The following is a 24,163-nucleotide window of genomic DNA, read 5'->3' on the forward strand; positions in this document are numbered from 1 at the left end:
TGGACTGAAGGTGTGCAAATGTATCACCAATTCACAAAGGGTGTTCAGAAGGTGACACAAGTAACTATAGAACTGTTAGTTTAACTTGTGTTACGGGGAAAATAATGGAATCACTGGTTAAAGAAGCATTGCAGGATCATCTAGACAAGACTGCAGTAATAGTTAAGACACAGCACAGCATTGGTTTGTTAAAGGGAGGTCTTGTCTGACCAATTTAATTAGATACTATGACAGTGGTTTTCAACTGGGGTGCCGTTTGGGTTTAATTTACTTAAAGTTATTATTATTTTTTTTTTTTTTTTGAAATTCATATATTTATTTCATTATAAAAAGGGTATAATATAAACGGTACAGTACAATATCCATTGGCGCATTATAGCCTTAGTCGCTAATGCGCCAATAAAACCCAAGCAACAACAACAATATCCATTGTACCGTATCTTTTTAATTTTATGGTGATCTATAATTGATCTTTATTACCTAGTACCTCTATATAAAGTATAAAATTATTATATAGGCATATATTAAAAGGTCGAAAACCACTGCGTTAGGTATTTCTTTTGGCCTAGGGGTGCCGTAAATCGAGAAAGGTTGCGACCTCTGTACTATGATGTGGTCACAAAGGAACTGAATGCCAAAATTAATTTTGATATCATATAAAGTGTACTTGGATTTCAGGAAAGTTTTTGATACTGTTGCACATGGAAGACTGCTGTACAAATTGGAAAGGTATGGCATTAAGGGTAAGTTGCTACAATGGATAAAGGGATGGTTCAGTGGGAGATGACAGAGAGTGATAATCAATGGACTGCTCTTCGTGGACAAATGTTATTAGTGGAGTTCCCCAGGGTTAGGTTTTGGGCCCATTGTTGTTTTGTATATCAATGATATTGATGAAGGTATATCAGGTTTAATGTCCAAGTTTGCAGATGATACAAAGGTTGGCAGGGTTGTTAACGACAGTAAAGACAGTATGCTACTCCAACTAGATCTAGATAAGTTTGGAAAATGGACTGAGAAGTGGCAACTGAATTTTAACCTTGACAAATGCAAAGTACTGCATATGGGTAGCAATAACCTAAGAGAAACGTACCAACAAATTGTGCAGTCAAATATGAAGTTCGCTGAGCAGTGCAGATGGGCTACCAGGCAGGTCATGGAGTCTTGTCAATGATATATAGGAATTTTACTAGCAGGGACAGGGAGGTGATTATCCCGTTATACAAGACTGTGTCAGTCCACACATGAAGTACTGTGTACAGATCTGGAGGCCTCATTTTAGGAAGGATGCAGAGTGGCTAGATCGAGTACAAAGAAGGGCAACAAGATTGGTGAGGGGAACAAAGGGGTGCTCTTACCAAGGAAAGCTTAAGTTCTGCAAATTGCAGTGCCTGGAGAGTAGGCACCTGCGAAGTGATCTGATTGAGGTGTATAAGGCCTTGATTGGGTTGAGCAAGCTGAATGCTGATGGGATTCTTCTTCTTGCTCAGATTAAGACCCTGAGGTGGCACAGATTCACATTGAGGAAAGACCATTTCCAGAAATTTGCCTTTAGCCAGCGGGTAGTTGATCGGTGGAACTGACTCCCATCTTTTGTTGTGGAAGTTGATAGCCTAAATAAATTTAAGGCTGAGCTGGACAGGCATTTGGAACGAATGGAGGGGTGAAATGGGAGGGGTTTTTTTGCCGCATGCTGCATAAGCTTGCTTTCTTGCATCATATGCCTCTACTAATGCTAATATATATATATATATATAAAGTATTAAAGATAACAGAAAAAGTAAATTAATCAAATAATACATTCAGGAATTTAAGAAAATGCAAAAAAAAAAAAAAAAAATTATCGCTTTTTACCCACAATCCAGATGACTTCAACTGGGGCTAACCATCCAGACTGAAGGCAAAAAATGACAAGAGGTTCTCTGTTTCTGTAATGATCAATATATGCTAAGTAATTTAAATCTAAACCAAATATAAACCAATATAGGCCAAATATAAATCAAATATAGTAATTAAAAAGTTAAGAAAATTTAGAAATTTTAGAATCAAAAGTAAGAAAATATAAGTAAATTATAAATGTAAGCATATATTAATCATCGTTGACCCGACAGAGAACGTAATTTAATGATTAAAATAAGATTAAATATATAATACATACTACATATTTACCATATCCAGGACATAATGTAATAGTCGTCAAAATAATATGTGGTGCCCCCTATGTGATGGATATGGTAAAAATAAATAATTAATCAATTAGCCAATCAAATCTAAGTTAACGCAAAGAGGAACATGCAGATAGTAAGAAGGCACTTCTTACTATCCAATTACCATGTCTTAAATTTCAACCCCGTAATAACAAATTATGTCTTACTAGCCCCTATATGCATCCAAATCATGCTACAATTAATACAAATTTGCAAATATTCTGTAAAATGAATAATGTTATATATATGATCACTTGTCACACTTGCAATGTTAAATATATTGGTCAGACTAGCAATAATCTACATATCAGAATGAACCTTCATTGTTCCAATATTAATACTTATAATAACAAATCCAGTAAGAAAACCGTTAATCTTGAACATGATATTGAATTCAGACATTTCCAAAAACATACTTTTGGTAATATTTTCATTTCAATACTTAATGTAATTAATAACACAAATGAAAGATTATTGCAAGAAGAAATTAGCATGTTACAATATAAAACACTATATCCATACGATCTAAATAATAGATTTAATCGAAAATATATGAAGAATAATTTAAAAGATATTTGTTTTTATAATATATTTCAAATTGCCAAACTTCATAAATATAATTGCAAAAGAAAATATAGTAAATCGAACACATATAAAAGCAACCGAGAACATCTAGGAGACTTCATAGATTTATTCAAGATGTGGGACACCGATCCTATAAATATTAATAAAATACATAACACACTTTTAAGTATTAAACTTAGTGTACTCAAAGCAATAAACAGAAAAGCCAATGATTATGTCTTTGCATCTTCTCACCTTATGCACATTATATTAGACATTGTTAAATTCAGAATTAATATTTTGAATATTAACAAGCAACCAGAAAAATCTGTCCTCGTCTTATATTTTCAAAATAAAATGATGGATGATTTGGATATACATAAAACTATTAATTTACCTAATGACTTACTGCCTATTAATAACTTACATATTAATATCAGATTTAGATATTCTAAACCATTTGGTCTTAAAGCGTGTAACTATAAAATAATAGCTACAAAACTTCACAATATTAACATCGGACAGGATACATGTGTTTGCCACAAACCTTCATTTCATAGATACGTGGATCCTAACCATAACCACGGTATAACCGACAATTTAGATATAATCCCATATCCTGAACTTAGAGATATTTTATCACTTGGTTTTAAATTTCGACCTAATCTACCTATTAATAAATCTACCTTTAAAAAATTGTTATATCTAGATTTATTAAAATACTGCATAAGATCAGCATACAAATATAACATACTGGTTGAGGCATACCACATGTGGTTATTTACAATGCTTAATATCATATCTAACAAATATAATCAATTGAAATTCATACAGGATAATCTATATAATACCAAATTAATAAATAGGCAGCTCAAAGATATACATGAACATTTTGTAATTACTCCTGTTGACAAAGCTGCTTGCAATTATGCAATTATATGTAAATCATATTATATAGAAATTATTAAAAATGAACTACAGTCTAGCCATACATATAAACACAAAATCTTCCTCTAATATAATAAACAAAAAATTAATTGAATTGCATAAAAAATTAAAGTTAAAGTATAATAACCTAAAATATCTGTTTATATATGGCATACCCATATTTCATAAATCACTTATTGCATTTAGATTCATAACATCATGTAGAGATAGTTATGCTAAATTTCCAGGAAAAACATTAGAAAAGTTACTTAAAATTATATTAAATAACTTAAATAAAACTATTATAATAAATAATAACTTACCGATTATAAATGCAATAAAAAATAACAGTATTCAACAAATACAAACATTTGACTTTAACAGTCTATTTACGAGCATTAATCTTGATAATTTAAAAGTCGTTCTCCAGAAACTATATTTGGAAAATAAAAATGCTATAAAGGTTGATTTAATCTATTGGGATACTCTAATAAATTTATGCATCTTTAATAATTATGTATATGACGGAACATCGTTATACTTGCAAGTGACTGGCACCCCTATGGGAAGTCCACCATCAAGCATAATCGCAAACCTTTATCTCTATTATATAGAAAGAGCATTCCAAGATAACCTACTTATATTCAGATACGTAGATGATCTCTGTGTGTTTAATTGTCCACATTTTGTCCAGGATTACAGTAAATTATATCCCGAAGAACTTGTATTAGAAAAAACTAATAGTTCTGATACCATAGCAAATTACCTGGATCTTCATATAGAAATATTCCATAATAATATAGATGTAAACGTATATAATAAGAGACGCATTTAATTTCAATGTAGTTGGCCTTACAAACTGGAGATCTAATATATCAAAATCAGTGCATGCTAATATCATTTTATCCCAATGTCTGAGGAGTGCTTATATTTGCAATAATAATAAAAACTGTTCAGCAAACATAATAGCATTGCACAACAAGTTGATTAATAATAATTTCCTTATCGCTTACCTGAAATACCACTTCAGGAAAACGATAAGCATAATTAATTTCAAAAATTTGTTTTCTTAACCCATTGGTTCAATATAATTGTCATATTTAGTGCCATGTATATATGTACATAGGATACACTTTGCATTCTTGGTGTCTTCCAGCATAGAAAACTTGTACCCACCGGCTTGCAAATTACAGTGTATCACTTTTTTTTTTTTATACATAGTTAAATTCATTTATATAGTTTAATTCATTTAAGTTCACGCTGAGGTAACATACAAATTCAGCTCAGGGTCCTACTATAGGAACAGGTTTGCGATCCCGGGCATACCCGAGCCACAACTTATATCTTGTAATGTCTTTAAGCTGTCCTACACTCTTTATTTTTATTTCTCCGAAATTATTAGGGCAATCCGAGGACATAGGAGAAACTATTTCTTATCTATACCACTATTTTTCGCCTTTGTGGAATTCAGGTTCTATTATTCCTACTCCTTTAGTTTTTCTTCTTACTATCTGCATGTTTCTCTTTGCGTTAACTTAGATTTGATTGGCTAATTGATTAATTATTTATTTATATTTATTTTTACCATATCTATCACATAGGGGGCACCACATATTATTTTGACGACTATTACATTATGTCCTGGATACGGTAAATATGTAGTATGTATTATATATTTAATCTTATTTTAATCATTAAATTGCATTCTCTGTCGGGTCAACGATGATTAATATATGCTTACATTTATAATTTACTTATATTTTCTTACTTTTGATTCTAAAATTTCTAAATTTTCTTAACTTTTTAATTACTATATTTGATTTATATTTGACCTATATTGGTTTATATTTGGTTTAGATTTAAATTACTTTGCATATTGATCATTACAGAAACAGAGAACCTCTTGTCGTTTTTTGCCTTCAGTCTGGGTGGCTGGCCACAGTTAAAGTTATCTGGATTGTGAGTAAAAAGCGATTTTTTTTTTTTTTTTTTTTTTGGGTTTTCTTAAATCCCTGAATGTATTATTTGATTGATTTACTTTTTCTATTATTTTTAATATTTTATAGACATTATGGGTGTAATGCATGATTGCTCTGCAACTGCATTGACCCATAAACATTAGTTACAGTTACAGTCGTTATAATTATTAACTTTCTTTTTTATCACTAATATATATATATATATATATATATATATATATAATATACAACTAACTACTATATAGGTGTATACTTAAGTTTTTCTTCCTGGAACTTAATATATCCTTCATAATGCTTATTTATTTGTAAAATAATAAGAGAAGTTTACCTCAATATGGAAGTGTTCTAAGTACATAGAACACTTCCATATGATACTCTCCAGAAATTAAAACGAAAAAATCGAAAAACTTACATTAGAGTAACAAATAATTTAAAAAATAATTAAAAATCAATTTAACGCAATAAAACTCAATTCTCTAGGTATAACCTATCGATACACATAATTATGGAGGATTTTATGAAAGAAAGGAAAATCGTTTTGTAATTTTTTTTGTTAAATTCTTTTAATAAATTTTCTCATTTTTAATTGCATTAAATTGATTTTTTAATTATTTTAAAAATTATTTGTTACTCTAATGTAAGTTTCTCATTTTAATTTCTGGAGAGTATCATATGGAAGTGTTCTATGTACTATATTGAGGTAAACTTCTCTTATTATTATTTCACAAATATTGATATCAACTTTTTTTTTTTATGAAAACCCCAAACATGAAAGGTATCAAAACTTATAGTACTTAGTACTGTGCATGGGTTGAGGGAGAAGTATGGGGGGAGGAGGGTGCTGGAAACTTTGCTCTAGAGACTAAACATGGGTTTCACCACTTCAAGCCTCCAATAAGCAAAGTAGTGGTATTTCACTAGTTGATGAAAGTCATCTACCACCTACATAGAACGTATTGAGCATTACAGCTCTGGTTCATACTATATAATGCTTATTTATGATTAAATATGATTATTATGATTAAATAGGCATTATTTATTCATAAATTAAATCTCTCTCTCTCTCTCTCTTTTGCGCGCGTGCAAAAGAGAGAGAGAGAGAGAGAGAGAGATTTAATTTATGAATAAGAAAAGAGAGAGAGAGATTTGTGTGTGTGTGCACGCACACACACACACACACACACACACACACACACACACACACACACACACACACACACCTCCTTCCTGTAGAGAAAAAATTAGAATAAGAATTCTGCCAAATGCACTCTACAATTAAGATATCTGACTGTTGCTTTCTTAATAATAATGTGTTAAAATTTATAAATGAGAATGAAGTTGATTCTACATTGTCATCATGACACTAGATACTTCAAAGAAATAATAATTACCTCTTCTGACTCCTAGTTGATTTTTTTTTCCTAGTTTGTTTGTGTTGCCTAGTTGTGTCATTATAATTTTGCTTAATATTATAATAAATTCTAGTATACTTAGTTAAATATATGTTAAATATGAACTTGTGTTGTGTATTATATTAATTTTATGTCTACACTTGTGTACATGTATGTCTTGTCATATTCTGGTTGTTACTTCTTTTTATTATTCTGTTATCCCCCCCCCCCCTAGGCATTTTTCTCTCTGGGCTCACTCCAGAGAGAAAAATGGGGTTCCTTGCTTTCATACATATGCCTATTGATTGTTGGCCAATAAACTCATTTATTTTATACTTAATTCTAGTCTAGATATATGAAACCATTGCTTACACACAGCAGACCAACACTTATAGAAACTGTACCAAGCTGCTGTTTGCCTTTTGCTCGTTTGTGTACCAGCACAAGACAGATGACACAGGTAGGTGAACGAATAGAATCAATTCAAATGAAATGATATATTTATATATTCCAATATATAAATATATAAATCCATTTATATTTTCCATTCATTTATATATATATTTATATAAATAAATCCACTGGATTTATTTATATAAATCCATTGGATTTATATATTCATATACTGTGTATTTAAATTAACACTCAGACTGTTCTTTTGTTTTTTTTTTTTTCTTTCATTATTTTGCCTTTATTAATATCTAATACTTATTTGCAATATCATTTACCAAATGAAAGTCATAGTATTAGCGCTGGTGCCTAGCATTAGTAGAGGCATTTGATTCAAGAAAGCAAGCTTATGCAGCATCAGCCAAAAAAAAAAAAAAAAAAAAAAACCACTTCCACTTCACCCCTCTGTTCGTTTGAAATACCTGTCCAGCTGAGCCTTAAACTTATTTAGGCTATCAACTTCCACGACAAGGGATGGAAGTCTGTTCCACCAACCAACCACCCGCTGGCTAAAGGCAAATTTCTGCACGTCTGTCCTACATCTGTCTTTCCTCAATTTGAATTTATGCCCTCTCAGGTGATTATTCTGAGCGAGAGGAAGAATCCCATCTGCATTGAGCATGCTCAAACCATTCAAAGCTTTATACACCTCTATCAGATCACCTCGCTGGTGCCTAGTCTCCAGACACTGTAATTTGCAAAACTTAAGCCTTTCTTCGTAAGAGCACCCTTTGTTCCATTCGCTAATCTTGTTGCCCTTCTCTGTACTCGTTCCAGCAGCTCTACATCCTTCTTGAAATGAGGCCTCCACACCTGTGTAGGTGTGGCCTGACCATTGCCTTATACAAGGGAATAATCACCTCCTTATCCCTGCTAGAAAAATTCCTATATAGAATAGAATAGAAGATTGCATGGTGAACATATCACAGCCATTAAGACAGCTGACTGAGAAATAAATCAGTAGCGGCTATTTACTTCTGGGATTCTGATCATAATGGCATTTCTGTGGACGTACATTGTTTGGCAGTATTTAATAAGCATGTTGTTTATTGAGTGTGACCTTTACATTTTTGCCAACAGGATAAGTTAATATGCTTATCTGTGAAGTTCATGGTATTCAAGCTACTCATCAGAATAATATATATTGATATAGCACAGTTTATTCTGAACTTCAGTTCCAATTTCAGTTTTTGTGCTGGGGCATAAACTGTAATTGAGGAAAGGCGATTGTCAAATAGGCATGCAAACATTGGCATTTAGCCAGCGGGTAGTTAATTGCTGGAACAAACTTTCATCTTACCATCAAAGTTTCTTGCGACAACTGACTAACTGGTTAAAATAAATTTTATTAAAATAAAAATGATATATACATAAGATAAAATAAGATAAAAGCATTAAAAAATACAATAAGATAAAAGAATTAAAATATATATAATAAAGCGTTAAAATACATAGTAGCTTTCGAAACGAAGTGCCTCTTCATCAGCTAGTCTGTGAATGGTGTACTTCAGTATATATTGATGGTTACAATAGCACAAGTCAGCTGGGCATGATCGTGTATCATGATCTGGTGTCAGTAAAGCAGAATTGCGTACACGTGATGATCGCCAGTATACTCCCCTCGTCCAATTCATAGTACTATTATTGCTGGCTATGTGTAATGCTGGGGCTTAGAGGGGAACAGGTATCCTGTATGTTATCAGACACTCGGTCTAAAACACTGATGGATCTGATATCTATCTATTACAGAAGATTTAGGAGAAGTCCGGTTGGCCTGCCTCCCTAAAATCCACTCATGCACACCTTCTCGATGGTAAACCCTGTTACGTCACTTAGGTGGCAACGAATGTGTAGAGTGGTTCTCTTCAAGATGCCTAGTCAGTGTGAAGAGGAAAAGACCAAACCCTCCAGAATATATCAGACAGCATGACAAAACAAATGGCCCTCAGTCCCCAGCGGCTTTCATTCCCCCCTCTTACGGCAGCGAGAGTATCAGAGGGTGCTAAGAATCTCGGCACCCTCTGATACTCTCAGCCTGTTACAACGTAAGATCACTCATCGGTGAAGACAGGATGTTAGAGCTGGAAAAGGAATTAGAAAATGTGAATTGAAATATCATCAGTTTGGCTGAAACAAGAAGAAGAAATGAATCACTTATAAGTTTATCAAGTGGAAATCTGCTGTACACCAGTGGAAACAGTGAAAGGAGTGAACGTGGAGTTGAGTTTCTGGTCCATAAATATTTAAAAAACAACATTTTGGAATTCAAAAGTACATCACCAAGGGTGTCAAGACTAATACTCAAGATTTCTAAGAGGTACAAGCTAAGGTTATAATGATTTATGCACCAACATCGAGCCATGGTGACGAAGAGGTTGAAGAAATGTACACCGAAATTGAGAGTCTCATAGATGAGCAGAAAACCCACTACACTATTATTATGGGGGACTTCAATGCTAAGGTTGGAAAAAGACAAAACACCGCAGAAAGGGGAACTATAGGAAATTTTGGAATTGGCGAAAGAAATGAAAGAGGCAAAAGACTTGCGGAATTTGCAGAATCTCAAGGATCGTCAGTAATCAACCCTTTTTTTTCAAGAAAAGGGTGAACAGAAAGTGGACATGGAGTCCAAAGAGTCCAAATGGATTAACAACTAATGAAATCGGCTTCGTCCTCACTAACAGAAGATATATTGTGAATGATGTTACCGTCCTGAATAAGGTAAATGTTGGAAGTAATCACAGAATGGTAAGATGTACACTTGATATAGATGTAGGAAAGGAAAGGAAAAAACTGACTCGAGTAAATAATACAAAGGTCTTTGAGATAACAGAAGAGGAGAAAAAGCAGTATGTACTGGAACTTAAGAACAAGTTTGAGCTTCTGCAGACTGCTCAGGACGAAGATATCAACGAGGAATATTACAACTTTCTGAAAGTGATAAAGCCCAAGGAACCTATAGGGAAAAAGAAATCCAAAGAAGAAAAAATTAGTCAAGAAACACTTATGATGAACCGAAGGCGAAAAATGAAGCGCAAGATAAACACTGACAAGGAGAAAATTGAGTATACTGAGTTATGCAAAGCCATTAGAAAGAGACTCAGAGAGGACATAAGAAGATTTAACACAAGTAGAACAAGCAGTAAAGGAAAACAAAGGATTTAAATCAGCAGCCATGAGCAGTAATACAGAAAGACAAATGATACTGAAACTGAAGAATGGCGATGGTGTACTTATAAACAACAGAGAAGGCATAATTCAAATAGCAGAAGACTACTATAGAGAATTATACAAGGAGCGAGGAATGATGCCAGCAGTGGGGAAGATGGATTGCAAATTAGTAACACATACGACATACCCGATATTCTTCCTGATGAGGAAGAACATGCATTGAAGAAAATGAAGAATCAGAGAGCCCTGGGGGAAGATGAAGTTACTGTAGAGTTGTTAAAATTGGGAGGAAGAAACATAACACAAAAACTGGCAAGGCTCTTCACAAAGTGCATTAGAAAAGGTGTGATGCCTAAGCAGTGGAATAATCCAATCATAGTTTTGCTGCATAAGAAAGGAGATAAATCAGAAATTGGAAATTATAGACCAATTAGCTTGTTATCCCACATCTACAAGTTGTTCACAAGGGTCATTACTAACAGATTAGAAAGAATACTTGATGAGAATCAACCGAAAGAGCAAGCTGGCTTTAAGACAGGATTCTCAACTATGGATCACCTTCATGTAATATCACAGCTAATGGAGAAAGGAAATGAATATAAAACACCATTATACCTGGCATTTGTCGATTATGAAAAGGCATTCGACTCCATACAGCATAAGGCAATGTTTCGAGCACTGGAAAGACAAGGCATAGATACCCCCACATATTATGATTTTGAAGAAAATATATGAGAATGCTACCTCCTCTATTAGACTAGACAAAGACAGTAGGAAATTTAAAATCGAGAAAGGAGTTCGACAAGGAGACACAATATCTCTGAAGCTGTTTACTGCTGCCCTTGAGGAAGCTTTCAGAAGATTAGACTGGTCGCAGAAAGGAGTCAATGTGAACGGAGAGTACCTAAACCATTTACGATTTGCAGATGACATTGTGGTCATAAGCCACAATCCCAAAGAATTAGAGAAAAATCTTAATCAGTTATGCAGTTATTAAGGATTTTGGACTAAAGATGAATATGGCTAAAACAAAAGTAATGATGAACAAGTATGCCACAGAAAGGGAAATAATGATTGAAGGAGCTGTAATTGAAAAGGTGGAGTCATGCTTATCTGGGACAAGTTATTAGCTGTAATAATGATAAATGGCTGGAAGTCAAGAGAAGAATGAGTTTTGGATGGATAGCATTCAGAAATATAGTCACATACTGAAGAGCAATATCCCAGTTTGTCTGAAACGTAAAATAATGAACCAATGTATACTCCCCACCATGACTTATGGAAGTGAAACTTGGGCACTCACCAAAAGAATGGAAGAGAAGCTGAGAACTACACAGCGAAGAATGGAACGAATTATATTGAGAATCAGACTGTTAGATAAGAAGAGAAATAGATGGATTAGGCAGCAAACTCAAGTAAAGGACATTCTTATCAAAACTGAAGAACTAAAATGGTCTTGGGCAGGACACATAGCTCGAAGACATGATGAGAGACAGATGGACTAAGAAAATAACAGAATGATACACAAGAGGAGCTAGAAGAAAACCTGAAAGACAAAGGCGGAGATGGATAGATGAAATTCATGAGTTTGTGGGTAGTAAATGGATGGCCAGTGCTCAAAACAGAAGGAACTGGAAAGTTGCTGGAGAGGCCTTCATCCTGCAGTGGATTGAAAATGGCTGATGATGATGTGTAGTGCTTCAAGCGATGAGCACTGGCAGTAATCACATGAATAGTCGACGATTTCAATATCCCGTTGGGGATCAAGATTGTGCTGCTCCACCCAATGTTCGGCGACTGCGGAGCATTCAAAATTAGCGGTTTGCAGAGCCATCTCATGCTCAGAAACCCAATCTTTCAATCTTCTACCAGACTCACCTACATAACAACCCCCACAATCCAGACACATATTACGGTATATGGAACCACTCCGTAAGAAATGAGGAATGGATATTTTCTTAGAAATAATAGATTGTAATTTCCTCCCCGGAAGTTGCACACATCATATATGATGGAAATGCAAAATCTATTGTGTTGAGCAGCACAATCTTGATTCCACGTGATTCCACCAGCATCATGGCTTGAAGCACTACATATAGCCACCGGTAATAGTACTATAAATTGGACAAGGGGAGTACACTTACACCCTATTATAGAATCTACTGTATTGCAGTGCAATGAGCTCTGGCGATCATCACGTGTACATAATTCTACTTTACTGACACCGGACTCGTGATACATGATCATGCCCAGCTGACTTGTGCTATTGTAACAATCAATATACAGGCATACCTCGAATAACGAATAGGATGCGTTCCACGAAATTACTTCGTTAAGCGAAACTTCGTTTTCAGAGGTAAAAATACTATGGCCAGAATAGGGATACGTTCCTACGTAAAGAAAATGAAAAGCTTTTTTTTCGAACAAAGAAAAGTTTTATTAAATAAACAGTCAACTTACATACAAAGTGAAATCACATTTTAAAATATGAGTCTAAAGTTGATTGCTTATGCTCTTTTTCTCTTTCATTTAACAATTGCCTATATGGAGTTATTGCATTTAACACTGATCGCTTAACAATAAAACTTCTTCCTAAATCAGGATCATTTTCACTAAAAAAATTTAAAACGTTTTCAATGTCATTTAAGCACCTTTTTAAATCTTTGGTTGTTAACACTTTTTCGGCAGGAACTTCTTTCACTTCGTCTTCATTATCTTTGTCTTCGTTGCTAACAAGGTTTTCTAAATCTTCCACTGAAAAACCATCATCTTCTGCATTCAATAAATTTCTAACATCCTCTTCATCGACATTTTCGAAACCTATTGATTGAGCCATCTGGATAACTTCATTTCTAATTTCTTGGATGTTATTTTCTTCTTCTAGTACAACTTCTGGCCATATTTTTTGCCAAACTCCATTTAAGCATTTCTTAGTGACTTCTTTCCAAGAACTATCAATGTTTTCATTTGCGTTTTTAAAGGTGTAGTTTTTCCAAAAAGTTTTAACTGTCATTTCCTCTTTATCCTCTAGTTCAGTCAAATTGCTTAATGTTCGACGCAGATAATAAGCTTTAAATGATGCTGTTACTCCCTGATCCAATGGTTGAATCAAGGAAGTTGTGTTTGCTGGAAGAAACACAACTTTGACAGGAATGCATGTGTCCCACGTGTTAAGATCAGTAGGATGTCCCGGAGCATTGTCTAACAACAAAAGAGCTTTTTCTTCAAAGTTGTTTTTTTGACAATACCGTTTTACTCCAGGACAAAAGTGGTTAACAAACCAATCAGTAAATAACTCCTTGGTAACCCACGCTTTTCTATTTGCTTACAGGTAAATTCATTTTTATGTTACCTTTTAACGCCCTCGGATTTTCTGAATGGTAAACTAATAACAATTTTAATTTATAATCGCCAGAGGCATTTGATCCAAAGAGTAACGTTAAATGGTCTTTGGCTGCTTTGAACCCAGTAGCTGATTTTTCTTCAATAGAAATGAAACTTTTTGTTGGTAGCCGTTTCCAGAACAAACCGCTTTCGTCAACACTGAACACCAAATTTGGTGGAAATTTTTCACGTTCAATTATTTCCTTTAGTTTTTCTGGAAACTTATTTGCAGCTTCTCCTGTTAATTTTACACTATGAATCCTGGCCCGTTTTTTAAATTTCTCGAACCAACCACGAGAAGCCCAAAAGGTTTCCGTAATTTCTTCAGTTTGTTTAGATTTCAGGTGATTAAACTCGAATATTTTTTTTATGTTAAATGGGGCTTGAAATTGCGGACTTCGTTATATCGAAGCTTCGTTATCAGAGGTAACGTTAACCAAGGTATGCCTGTATACTGAAGTACACCATTCACAGACTAGCTGATGAAGAGGCACTTCGCTTCGAAAGCTACTATGTGTTTTAACGCTTTTATTATATATATATTTTTTAACACTTTTACCTTATTTTATTTCTGTTTTATCTTATGTATATATCGTTTTTATTTTAATAAATTTATTTTAACCAGTTAGTTGGTCGTCGCAAGAAACTAATATAATGCAACCCAACTCACAAGGCCTGTTTTCCAATGTTCGTTTAATGTATGGTGTTACTGTCAGTTTGCAGAAATTGTTTGTCTGAAGCCCGTAATAGACAACATTTACTCTTTGCACATTGGTGTAAAGCCCATCATATTATTCCCAGGGGTTTTAGATTCAATGAACCGTTCTCCCGTGACTGTATGGGCCGTGCCTGCTTTGGTTTGAAAACGTTGGGAAACTGGATTGGTAGTTTTCATCAAGAATTGAAAAGGATCATCATGAACAAATCCAGGCTCATGCAAGAATTAATAGGTTTGGTCCCTCCTCCTATATTTTCTAAGGTGGTTCATGTTTTGTGTTCCCAAGCCATGTGTGTGACTGAAACATATCTTGTACGTCAGCAGAATAAATTTAACACTTTATTACGAGAAGCATATACTGCTAGGAACACACATATGAGAGATAACTCGCAGTTTGTTTTGAACTTGAGTAGCAAACAATTATCTAAGGAGCAACATGATCTCTTGACCCTCAGCATGAAGTTGTGGTCTTTCCTTGTAAACCTCCCATTACACATTTGGCTATGTGTTGGAAGCATCTCTCGACAAGCTACCTGAAGAGACTGTTAACGTAATTCGCTTTAAAACAGCTTTGATTTTGCAGCACATCCAGCCTATTACTAATAACCTCAGACAATGTCAACGGGAAGCTCTTTCTTCTTTGTGCAAAGATGGCACTATTTGTAGTTTTCCAGCAGATAAGGGGCAGTGCACTGGACAAGTCGGAGTATTTTCGTAAAGCCCTTGCTCTATTACAGGATCGGAAGGTTTAGGAAACTGTGCAAGACTCCCCTGTGAAAGTGTTGGAAAAGTTGTAATCTAAAGTTAATAAACTTGTGCATTCTTGGTTTTTAGCTAATAAGATTACCAAGAACGTCTGCTGGAAGCTTCATGCAACAGGTTGTCAACTCCCGCAGTTTTATGGACTTCCAAAGATCCATAAACCTGATATTCCTTTACGGTCCATTGTTTCTTGTTGTCATACACCTACGTATGAACTTTCTAAACATGTTGCTAAGTTATTAGCACCCCTTGTTGAGAAAACTGTTTACACTGTTTCCAGTAGTACGCATTTTCTGCGTATTATTAAAGATTTTATTATTTCTGAGAGCGAAGTTATGGTCTCCTTTGATGTGGTTTCTCTATTCACTTCTGTTCCTGTACAACAGGCTGTTGCCTGCGCGAGCATGTCTTTTGAGCAGGGATACCACATTGGGAGATAGAACCTCACCCTCTACAGGTGATTGTGTTCAATGACTCTGTTTTGCCAAATACAGGGCACAGCTATGGGTGCCCCTGTTAGTCCTATCATGGCCAATATCGCCATGGAAGAACTTGAGAGATAGATTTTCTTGAACTTGCCTATTCCTATCACTCTCTGGTGTCGTTATGTTGGCGGTATTTTTGCAATTGTACCCAGAGGATCAGAATCTGGGCTGCTGCAATATCTCAATTCCCTATCGCCTGTCATATATTTTACGATTGAACTAGAGGTTGATAATACCCTTCCTATTTTGGATGTGTTAGTCCAATGCGTGGATTCGCATTCAGTAACTTCTGTTTTTAGGAAGCCAATGTGCGCAGGCCAATTTACCAATTATGGCTCTGCACACACCCCTGGTCATTTACGTAACACTTCTCATACTTTATTCTCCTGCACTTGGACGCACTCTAGTTCGACTGGTGACAGGCAATTGGAGATTTCTAAAATTAGGGCGGAGCTTTCAAATTGTGACTCTCCACCTCATGTTCTAGATAGATGTGAGCTTCAGACTTACGAATTTGTTACGAAATCTAACCCACCTTGCGTCAATCAATTTATCTCTACTGCCTACATCCCTTATTATCCAGGTGTATCAGAACATCTTGTTAGGATTTTGCGTCTCCATCATATATGATGTGTGCAACTTCTGGGGATTAAATTACAATCTATTATTTCTAAGGTATACGGAACCCCTCTGTAAGAAAGGAGGAAAACACCTGTTCCTCTTTTCTTACGGAGTGGTTCTGTATACCGTATTATGTATCTGGATTGTGGGGGGGGGGTGTTATATAGGCGAGTCTGGTAGAAGATTGAAAGATAGATTCTGAGCATGAGGTGGCTCTGCAAACTGCTAATTTTGAATGCTCCGCAGTCGCTGAACATTATTGGGTTGAGCAGCACAATCTTGATCCCCAACAGGATATTGAAATCGTCGACTATTCATGTGATTTCCACCAGTGCTCATGGCTTGATGCACTACACATAGCATCCAATAATAGTACTATGAATCGGATGAGGGGAGTACACTTACACCCTATTATAGAATGTACTGTATTGCAGTGCGATGAGTGCTGGCGATCATCACGTGTACGTAATTCTGCTTTACCGACACCAGATCGTGATACATGATCATGCCCAGCTGACTTGTGCTATTGTAACCATCAATATATACTGAAGTACACCATTCACAGACTAGCTGATGACGAGGCACTTCGCTTCGAAAGCTACTATGTATTTTAACGCTTTTATTATATATATTTTAACTCTTTTATCTTATTGTATTTTAATGTTTTTATCTTATTTTATTTCTGTTTTATCTTATGTATATATCATTTTTATTTTAATAAATTTATTTTAACCAGTTAGTCGGTTGTCACAAGAAACTTTGATGATATAATGCAAACCGATGCACAAGGCCTGTTTTCCAAACTTTCGTCTGTTGTTGAAGTTGATAGCTTAAATAAATTCAAGGAAAAAGTGGACAGACTTTTGGATTAAATGGATGGGTGAAATAGGAAGGGTTTTTTTTTTTTTTTTTTGCTGATGCTGCATAAGCTTGCTTTCTTGCATCATATTCCTCTACTAATGCTAACTTCAGTGATAAAGAACCGTCTGTTGGCGAAGTGTGAAATAGTTTCTCTTGGTATGCAAGTTGCTATCCTTCCACAAAACCCCAATAGCATGTTTAACTCTGATGGGCTGAGAAGGTTTGATTGGATACCTACCTGAGGAAGTTGCCACAGAAATTTGGTTTAAAGTTGCTATTGTACCTTAGCATGTTCACCCTATAGCTCCTGCATTAAGTTGTAGTCAAGATCAATGATATCCCTTTCACCTTGTGTAAAGATTAGGATAAGATGTACACCATAGACCAGATTATGCACAGAAAGCCGTAATTTTTTTGCAGGATGGCTAAATGTCTGTACAGGATTTCTTTACTAAAGTTTTGAAAATTTTAAAATAAAAAGTTAAAAAGTTGTTAATTCATGGTTTTTGGGAAAGAAAATTACTGAAACTTTTCATTGGAGGCCTTGTGCAAAAATTCTGTTAACTATAGCTAATTTTCTTTTAAGTTATCAATGATTTTAATATTCTTAAGAGTGAGTTTTTTGGTCTCTTTCAACATTGTTTACCTCTATTCTGTTGAAACCACTGCTACTTGCACTAAGCAGCTATTGAAGAGGGATCCACATGCTAAGGACAGGAGTTTTCTCTCTGCTGATGATATTTGTGATGGATTAAATTTATGCTTAAACAATGTTGCAGTTGTGTTTGGCAATTCTTTATAGTAACAGACTCAAAGTATGGTTATGGGTGTCTTTGTGAATTTCTCCATAGTTTATGTTATGTAGGAGCTTAAACTAATCTTCCAGTTCTGATCACACTTTGTTATCATTCTGTGAGGTTCAGAGGTGCTACAATTCCAGTGTCTTAATTCTCTATCTGCCTTTATTAGGTTCCCTATGGAATTGGAAGTAGATCATTCTCTTCCTTTTTCAGATATTTTGGTCCACTGTGTGGCACCTCACTTTTAAAATTTTGTTTACAGGAAACTTGTGTGTGCAGGCCAAGTCATTAATTGTAAATCTGCACACACACACACCCCTTGACTGAAGATACTTTATTTAATTGAGCAAAGATGTATTCCAGCCATCATTGACAGATATATTGAAATTTCTGGGGTCGAGGTAGAGTTTACCAAGTGTGGACATTTCCCTCTGACATCTAGATAAATTTTTATTTGGGGACACAGAACATTGCTACTCATTCATATCCCATGCCAAACAATAATGAACTTGTTTCTGCAGTGTATGCTATACACTATTTTGGAATTTCTAAGCATCTTGCCAGGATGTTGCATAACTATTCTAGTGGATGTGTGCAGATTCCTAGCAGGAGACTACAATTGTTATTTCCATAATGAAATCTACTATTCCTTTATGTGTATGTTGTAATAAATGCTTGGATTGTGAGATATACTGTATTGTAAGACCAAAAAGAAGATCTTATATCAGAGCATGAGGAGTTTAATTGGCATGGCAAATTTTTGCTTGCTCTGCTGTACTGAGCATTACTGGTGCTCACTACAGCAGATCAAGATTGGAGCAGAGATTAATATTAGGAGCATGCTGATTTTAATGTCTGCTCCAATGTTGAGTTGGCAGACTGTTTTCATGATTTTGTGCCTCACTCATGGCTGGAAGCTTCATATTTGTTACTGGTCCCAATACTAATTAGGGAGACAACATATACACTATTTTGGCATTTCTAAGCATCTTGCAAGGGTATTCCATAACTAATTTTTCAGTCTGTATGATAGCACATTCCCTATAATTTGTTTGCTACACAAGACCCTGACTAGCTTTGCTTCCTTTTACTTCTTTGATCCTTTTATTTCCTTTTGCTCCCCCATCCTTCTTTCCTCTTATTTCCTTATCCCTCCCCTCTTCACTGTCATGCATTATTTGAACCAATTAAATTGAATATGTGCAATTTATATGACAGTCATTTGCCCTTGCTGTTTTAAGTTGTTTTATTCCAGTTCTGTTTATTGATGAGCATTCTCAAACATCGTACTGAGGAAATCTGCCCAATCTGTAAAGATGATCACCCGGCCTATTCCAAAACATGAGAAATGGAAAACATAGCATAAAATAGAAATACAAAACTGAACAAAAAAAAAAAAAAAAAATGCCAAATTTGACAAAACATACATATTCAATGACACTACAATGAAAGTCAACTGATGTACAAGCAGATCTCTTGATCCCTGTGATTAATCACTTTCTTTGACCTGATCACTGCTTTTTACTTCACAATCAATAGTAAATACTCCAGATTTAATCCCAAAAGATCACTTCTAACAGTAGAAACAAAAATATATGATGCTATTGTAAAAGTAAATGGACATTGATGACAAAGTCAGCCAAGAAGGAATATTAAAGAGATCCATTCAGAAGATGATATTGACTCTGGACACCAAGGTTTTTTCTGAGAAAGAAAATACTAAAACTGCTAAGAAAGAAATTACTGAAACAGATGCCTGCCAGGTCATAATAAACAGATTCATCTTCCTCTGCTAAATAATGCATAATATAATTCAATAGCACTTTGGAGGCTTTCGTAGAAATTCAAAGACATTTATGACCTGGTAGGTATCTGTTTGCAAGAGACAAATCTAGCTCCACAAGTAAATCTTTAATTTAGAATTTACTATACATTTTATCAAATGCAGAAATGCTTCATCTGCTGTCCATGGTGGTCTAATCATCCTGGTAGACTCTAGAATACCATTGAAACATGATGCTTTACAGATAGATTCGGAAGCTGTTGCTGTCCATATGAGATTTAAAATAACTTTAATACTCATGTCACTGTACCATCCACCAAATCATCTCTACACTAACACAGATCTTGAGGACCTTAAACAGCTACCTCCTCCACTTCATTTGTTAGGAGATTTCATTGGGCATCACTATTTAAGAGGATCACCTCAGCCACTGATCTCTCCATCTGTTTCCAACCTTATACTCACGCATTGAATGGACAGTGATGATTTGCATAACAGTGATCATTTACCAATAATTTGAACAACAAGCTACAAAAATCCAGCCCAGCACAAACAGGGACTCACAGAAAATCTAAATTCTCCAAGGTCAGATTGGGAAAAACATAAATTGTCCATCCCATTAGTTGAAAAGGTTATTTGAGCAGGACCCATGACAATGTTGCTGAACACATTATACATCAACAGCTATAGCAGGGAGAAGAACAGCAGGCAGCTCAAGGTCACTAGGAAATTGAGGATGACTACACTACTGAATTGGGAATGACAGCATGTCATCTCTGATCAGATTGCCAACATCAACTGCTGCTGCAACAAACAAGAATTCTTTAGGTGGGTGCAAGCATTACTCTGACCCAGATCATCAGATAAATGCTGATCTGAATTACCCTTTCCCCCACCCCTCTCAACTAGTAATTTCCCTGAAGCCTTAAGTATCCTCAATGAAACTGGAAAAAATCCTTGCACCACCATTGTTCAAATGAATACCATTTATAAAAAAGAGATTTCTTTTAATAACAAGTGCAGGTCACGCTGATTTAAAAAAAAAAAAAAAAAAAAAAATTACCCACCTGGAGCCCATCTTAAAGATTTCCTAAAATCTTGAGTTAGTCCATGATGCTATTGACTGGAACTTGTGGATTGTTCACTCTCACACTAGCAAGATTTTTGTGGATTTATTGGATGATTGTTTTCTATAGCAGCATGTTAGAGGCAACCAGAGGAAGTAATACTGTTGATCTGATTATCAGCAGTGATTATTCATGCATTAAGAATTCACAGATAAAAGAACCATTAGGTGGCAGTGATCACAGTGTACTGATCTTGGGATTTACTTGAAAACGTAACTACCATCGGGTAAAGGGAAGGGATTTTGCTTTCATAAAGGTAACTACAGTGGTCTCAGACAGTTTTTCATTTCTTTACAATGTGACCAACCGATGATGTTACCAACAACAAATTCTAAATGGGAAGCATTCCAAGAAATTAATCTTGAAAGCTACAAGGTTTTCATACCAACTAAGAAATACTGTTCAAGGTTTAGGCCTAAATGGATGTTAGATGAACTGATGATACTTGTGGCAGAGAAGTAAAATGCATGGGATGCATATAAATTATCAGGAGATATAGAAGCCTATGGTAGATATAAGCTACCATATAACAAGTGCAGGCTGGTCTGTAATCAAGTCACAAAGGTGGTTAGGAAAGCGAAGGCAGATTATGAGAAATCTTTGGCAAAGGATGCAAAGAAAAACAGCAAAGACTACTTTACTTATGTAAAGTCTAGAAGAAAGGAGATGAATCAGGTTGGTCAACTTGTTATCGAAGGTTCGAGTGTTGAAGATCTTGCTCAGATACCTAACAAATGAATCCCTCACACAGGAGGGATTCTGTAGGGAAGTAGAGAACAGAAGCTTATTAAACTCTAACAAGGAGCTCAATGATTTTGTAATAACTGAGAGGAAAGTGGATGAGAAATTGTTGAAGTTAAACATAAGAAAGGCACCTGGGGTGGATGGGATCTATCCAGTTATATTAAAGGAGGCGGCAAAGGAAGTAAGTAAACCCTTAGATATAATTATGAGAGCATCCATGGATTCAGGGGAGGTCCCCATGGACTGGAGATGTGCAAATGTATCCCCAATTCACAAATGGGGATCAAATGGTAACACGGTCAGTTACAGACCTGTTAGTTTATCTTCTGTTCCTGGGAAAATAATGGAGTTACTGGTTAAGGAAGCATTGCAGAATTATCTAGACAAGACTGCAGTAATAATTCAGACACAGCATGGGTTTGTTAAGAGAAAGTCTATTCTGACAAATTTGATTGGATACTATGATGCAGTTACAAAGGAACTAGATGCAACAAATAATTTTGATACTATATGCTCGGATTTCAGGAAAGCTTTTGAGACTGTTGCACATGGAAGATTACTGTAGAAATTGGAGCAGTATGGTAGTAAGGTTAAGTTGCTACTATGGATAAAAGGGTTGTTGAGTGGGAGAAGACAGAGTGGTAATCAATGTATGCTGCTCTTCATGGACTAAAGTTATTTGTGGAGTACCCCATGGTTCAGTGCTGGGCCCATCGTTGTTTTGTATATTGATGAAGGTATATCAGGCTTAATGTTCAAATTTTCAGATGATACAAAGGTTGGCAGGGTTAGTAATGACAGTATGCTACTGCAATCGGATCTGGATGGGCTGAGAAGTGGCAACTGAAGTTTAACATTGACAAATGCAAACTACTGCATATCGAGTAGAAGTAGCCCCAAAAAAACTTATGAAATGTGCTGTACTACTCTCAGGTGGTAGAGAATGAAAAGGACCTGGGGGATAATTGTGCAGTCAGATATGAAGTTTTCTGAGCAGTGCAAAAAGGCTTCCAGAGCAGGTCATGGGTTCTTGTAAATGATGTACAGGAATCTTGCTAGTAGGGATAAGGAGGTGATTATCCCTTTGTAATGGTCAGGCCGTGCCTTGAGTACTGCATACAGGCCTGAAGGTCTCGTTTTAGGAAGGATGTGCAGTTGCTACTACGAGTACAGAGAAGGGCAGTGAAGGGATCCTCTTACCGAGAAAAGTTAAAGTTTTGAAAATTACTGCGTCTGGAGACTAGGCACCTTTGAGGTGTATAAGGCCTTGAGTTGTTTGAGCAGGCTTAATGCTGATGGAATCTTCCTCTTGCTCAGATTACAAACCTCTGCGGGTATAAATTCAAATTGAGGAAAGACAGTTATAGAATAAATGTGCGAAAATTTGCCTTTAGCCAGCAGGTAGTTGATTGTTGGAATAAACTTTCATCTGTCATTGTAGAAGTTGATGGCTTAAATAAATTAAAGGAAGAACTGGACAAACTTTTAGAACAAATGGATGTGTGAAATGGGAATTTTTTTTTTTCTTTTTTTCGCTGATGCTGTATAAGCTTCCTTTCATGCATCATATGCCTCTGCTAATGCTTATTCTGACTTATAATCCCCCCTCTTGTGTCAGCAGAATTGACATTCTGACCTAACCCGTGAGATTTTTATCAGCAAGGACCTATATTTATCCAACAGATGGTCAGGTCCTGTAGTCCATTCTGATATGAAATTAGAACTTGGTGCAGTACGAGAAGAATGCGAGTCACTGAAAAAATGGCTTCTTGCTGTAAACACAAACAACTGGGAGCTCATCAGGAACTCAAGTATGTCATGAACTGCCAAGAGATATAACCCCAATTTGAGTCAAAGAAAAGAATAGTTAACTGCAAACTGCTCTGGCTGAAGGATATTTAGTTTTATTGGGAGACTCTGTTGGTAACTGTTTTGTAATAAAGATCAGTGGACCAGAACCAGACTGTTTTCTGGGATGAACAATTTATGATGTTACCAATAGATTATCAGATTTTAAGGGGGGGATAAAGAGAGCCTGTTGTCAGGTCAGGCCACGCCTTGAGTACTGTGTACAGGTCTGGAGGTCTCATTTTAGAAAGGATGTAGAGTTGCTAGAATGAGTACGGAGAAGGACAACAAGACTGGTAAAGAGAACAAAGGGGTGCTATTATGAAGAGAGGCTTGAGTTC

The 24,163-nt window shown here is 35.5% G+C and overlaps 1 protein-coding gene across 1 annotated transcript in view; it reads left to right on the plus strand.

The window, feature by feature from the left end:
• The window catches only part of LOC150091132 (sodium/hydrogen exchanger 9-like), a 412,040-nt gene that overhangs the window by 317,674 nt on the left and 70,203 nt on the right, over window positions 1-24,163 (plus strand). The window contains 1 exon segment of the mRNA XM_090387366.1: window positions 7,420-7,528. Coding sequence (XP_090243492.1) covers window positions 7,420-7,528 — 109 coding nt within the window.

This window comes from Mastigoproctus giganteus, chromosome 1 (genome assembly GCF_048544385.1).
Source record: "Mastigoproctus giganteus isolate SK-2022 chromosome 1, ASM4854438v1, whole genome shotgun sequence".
NCBI classification, from domain to species: domain Eukaryota; kingdom Metazoa; phylum Arthropoda; class Arachnida; order Uropygi; family Thelyphonidae; genus Mastigoproctus; species Mastigoproctus giganteus.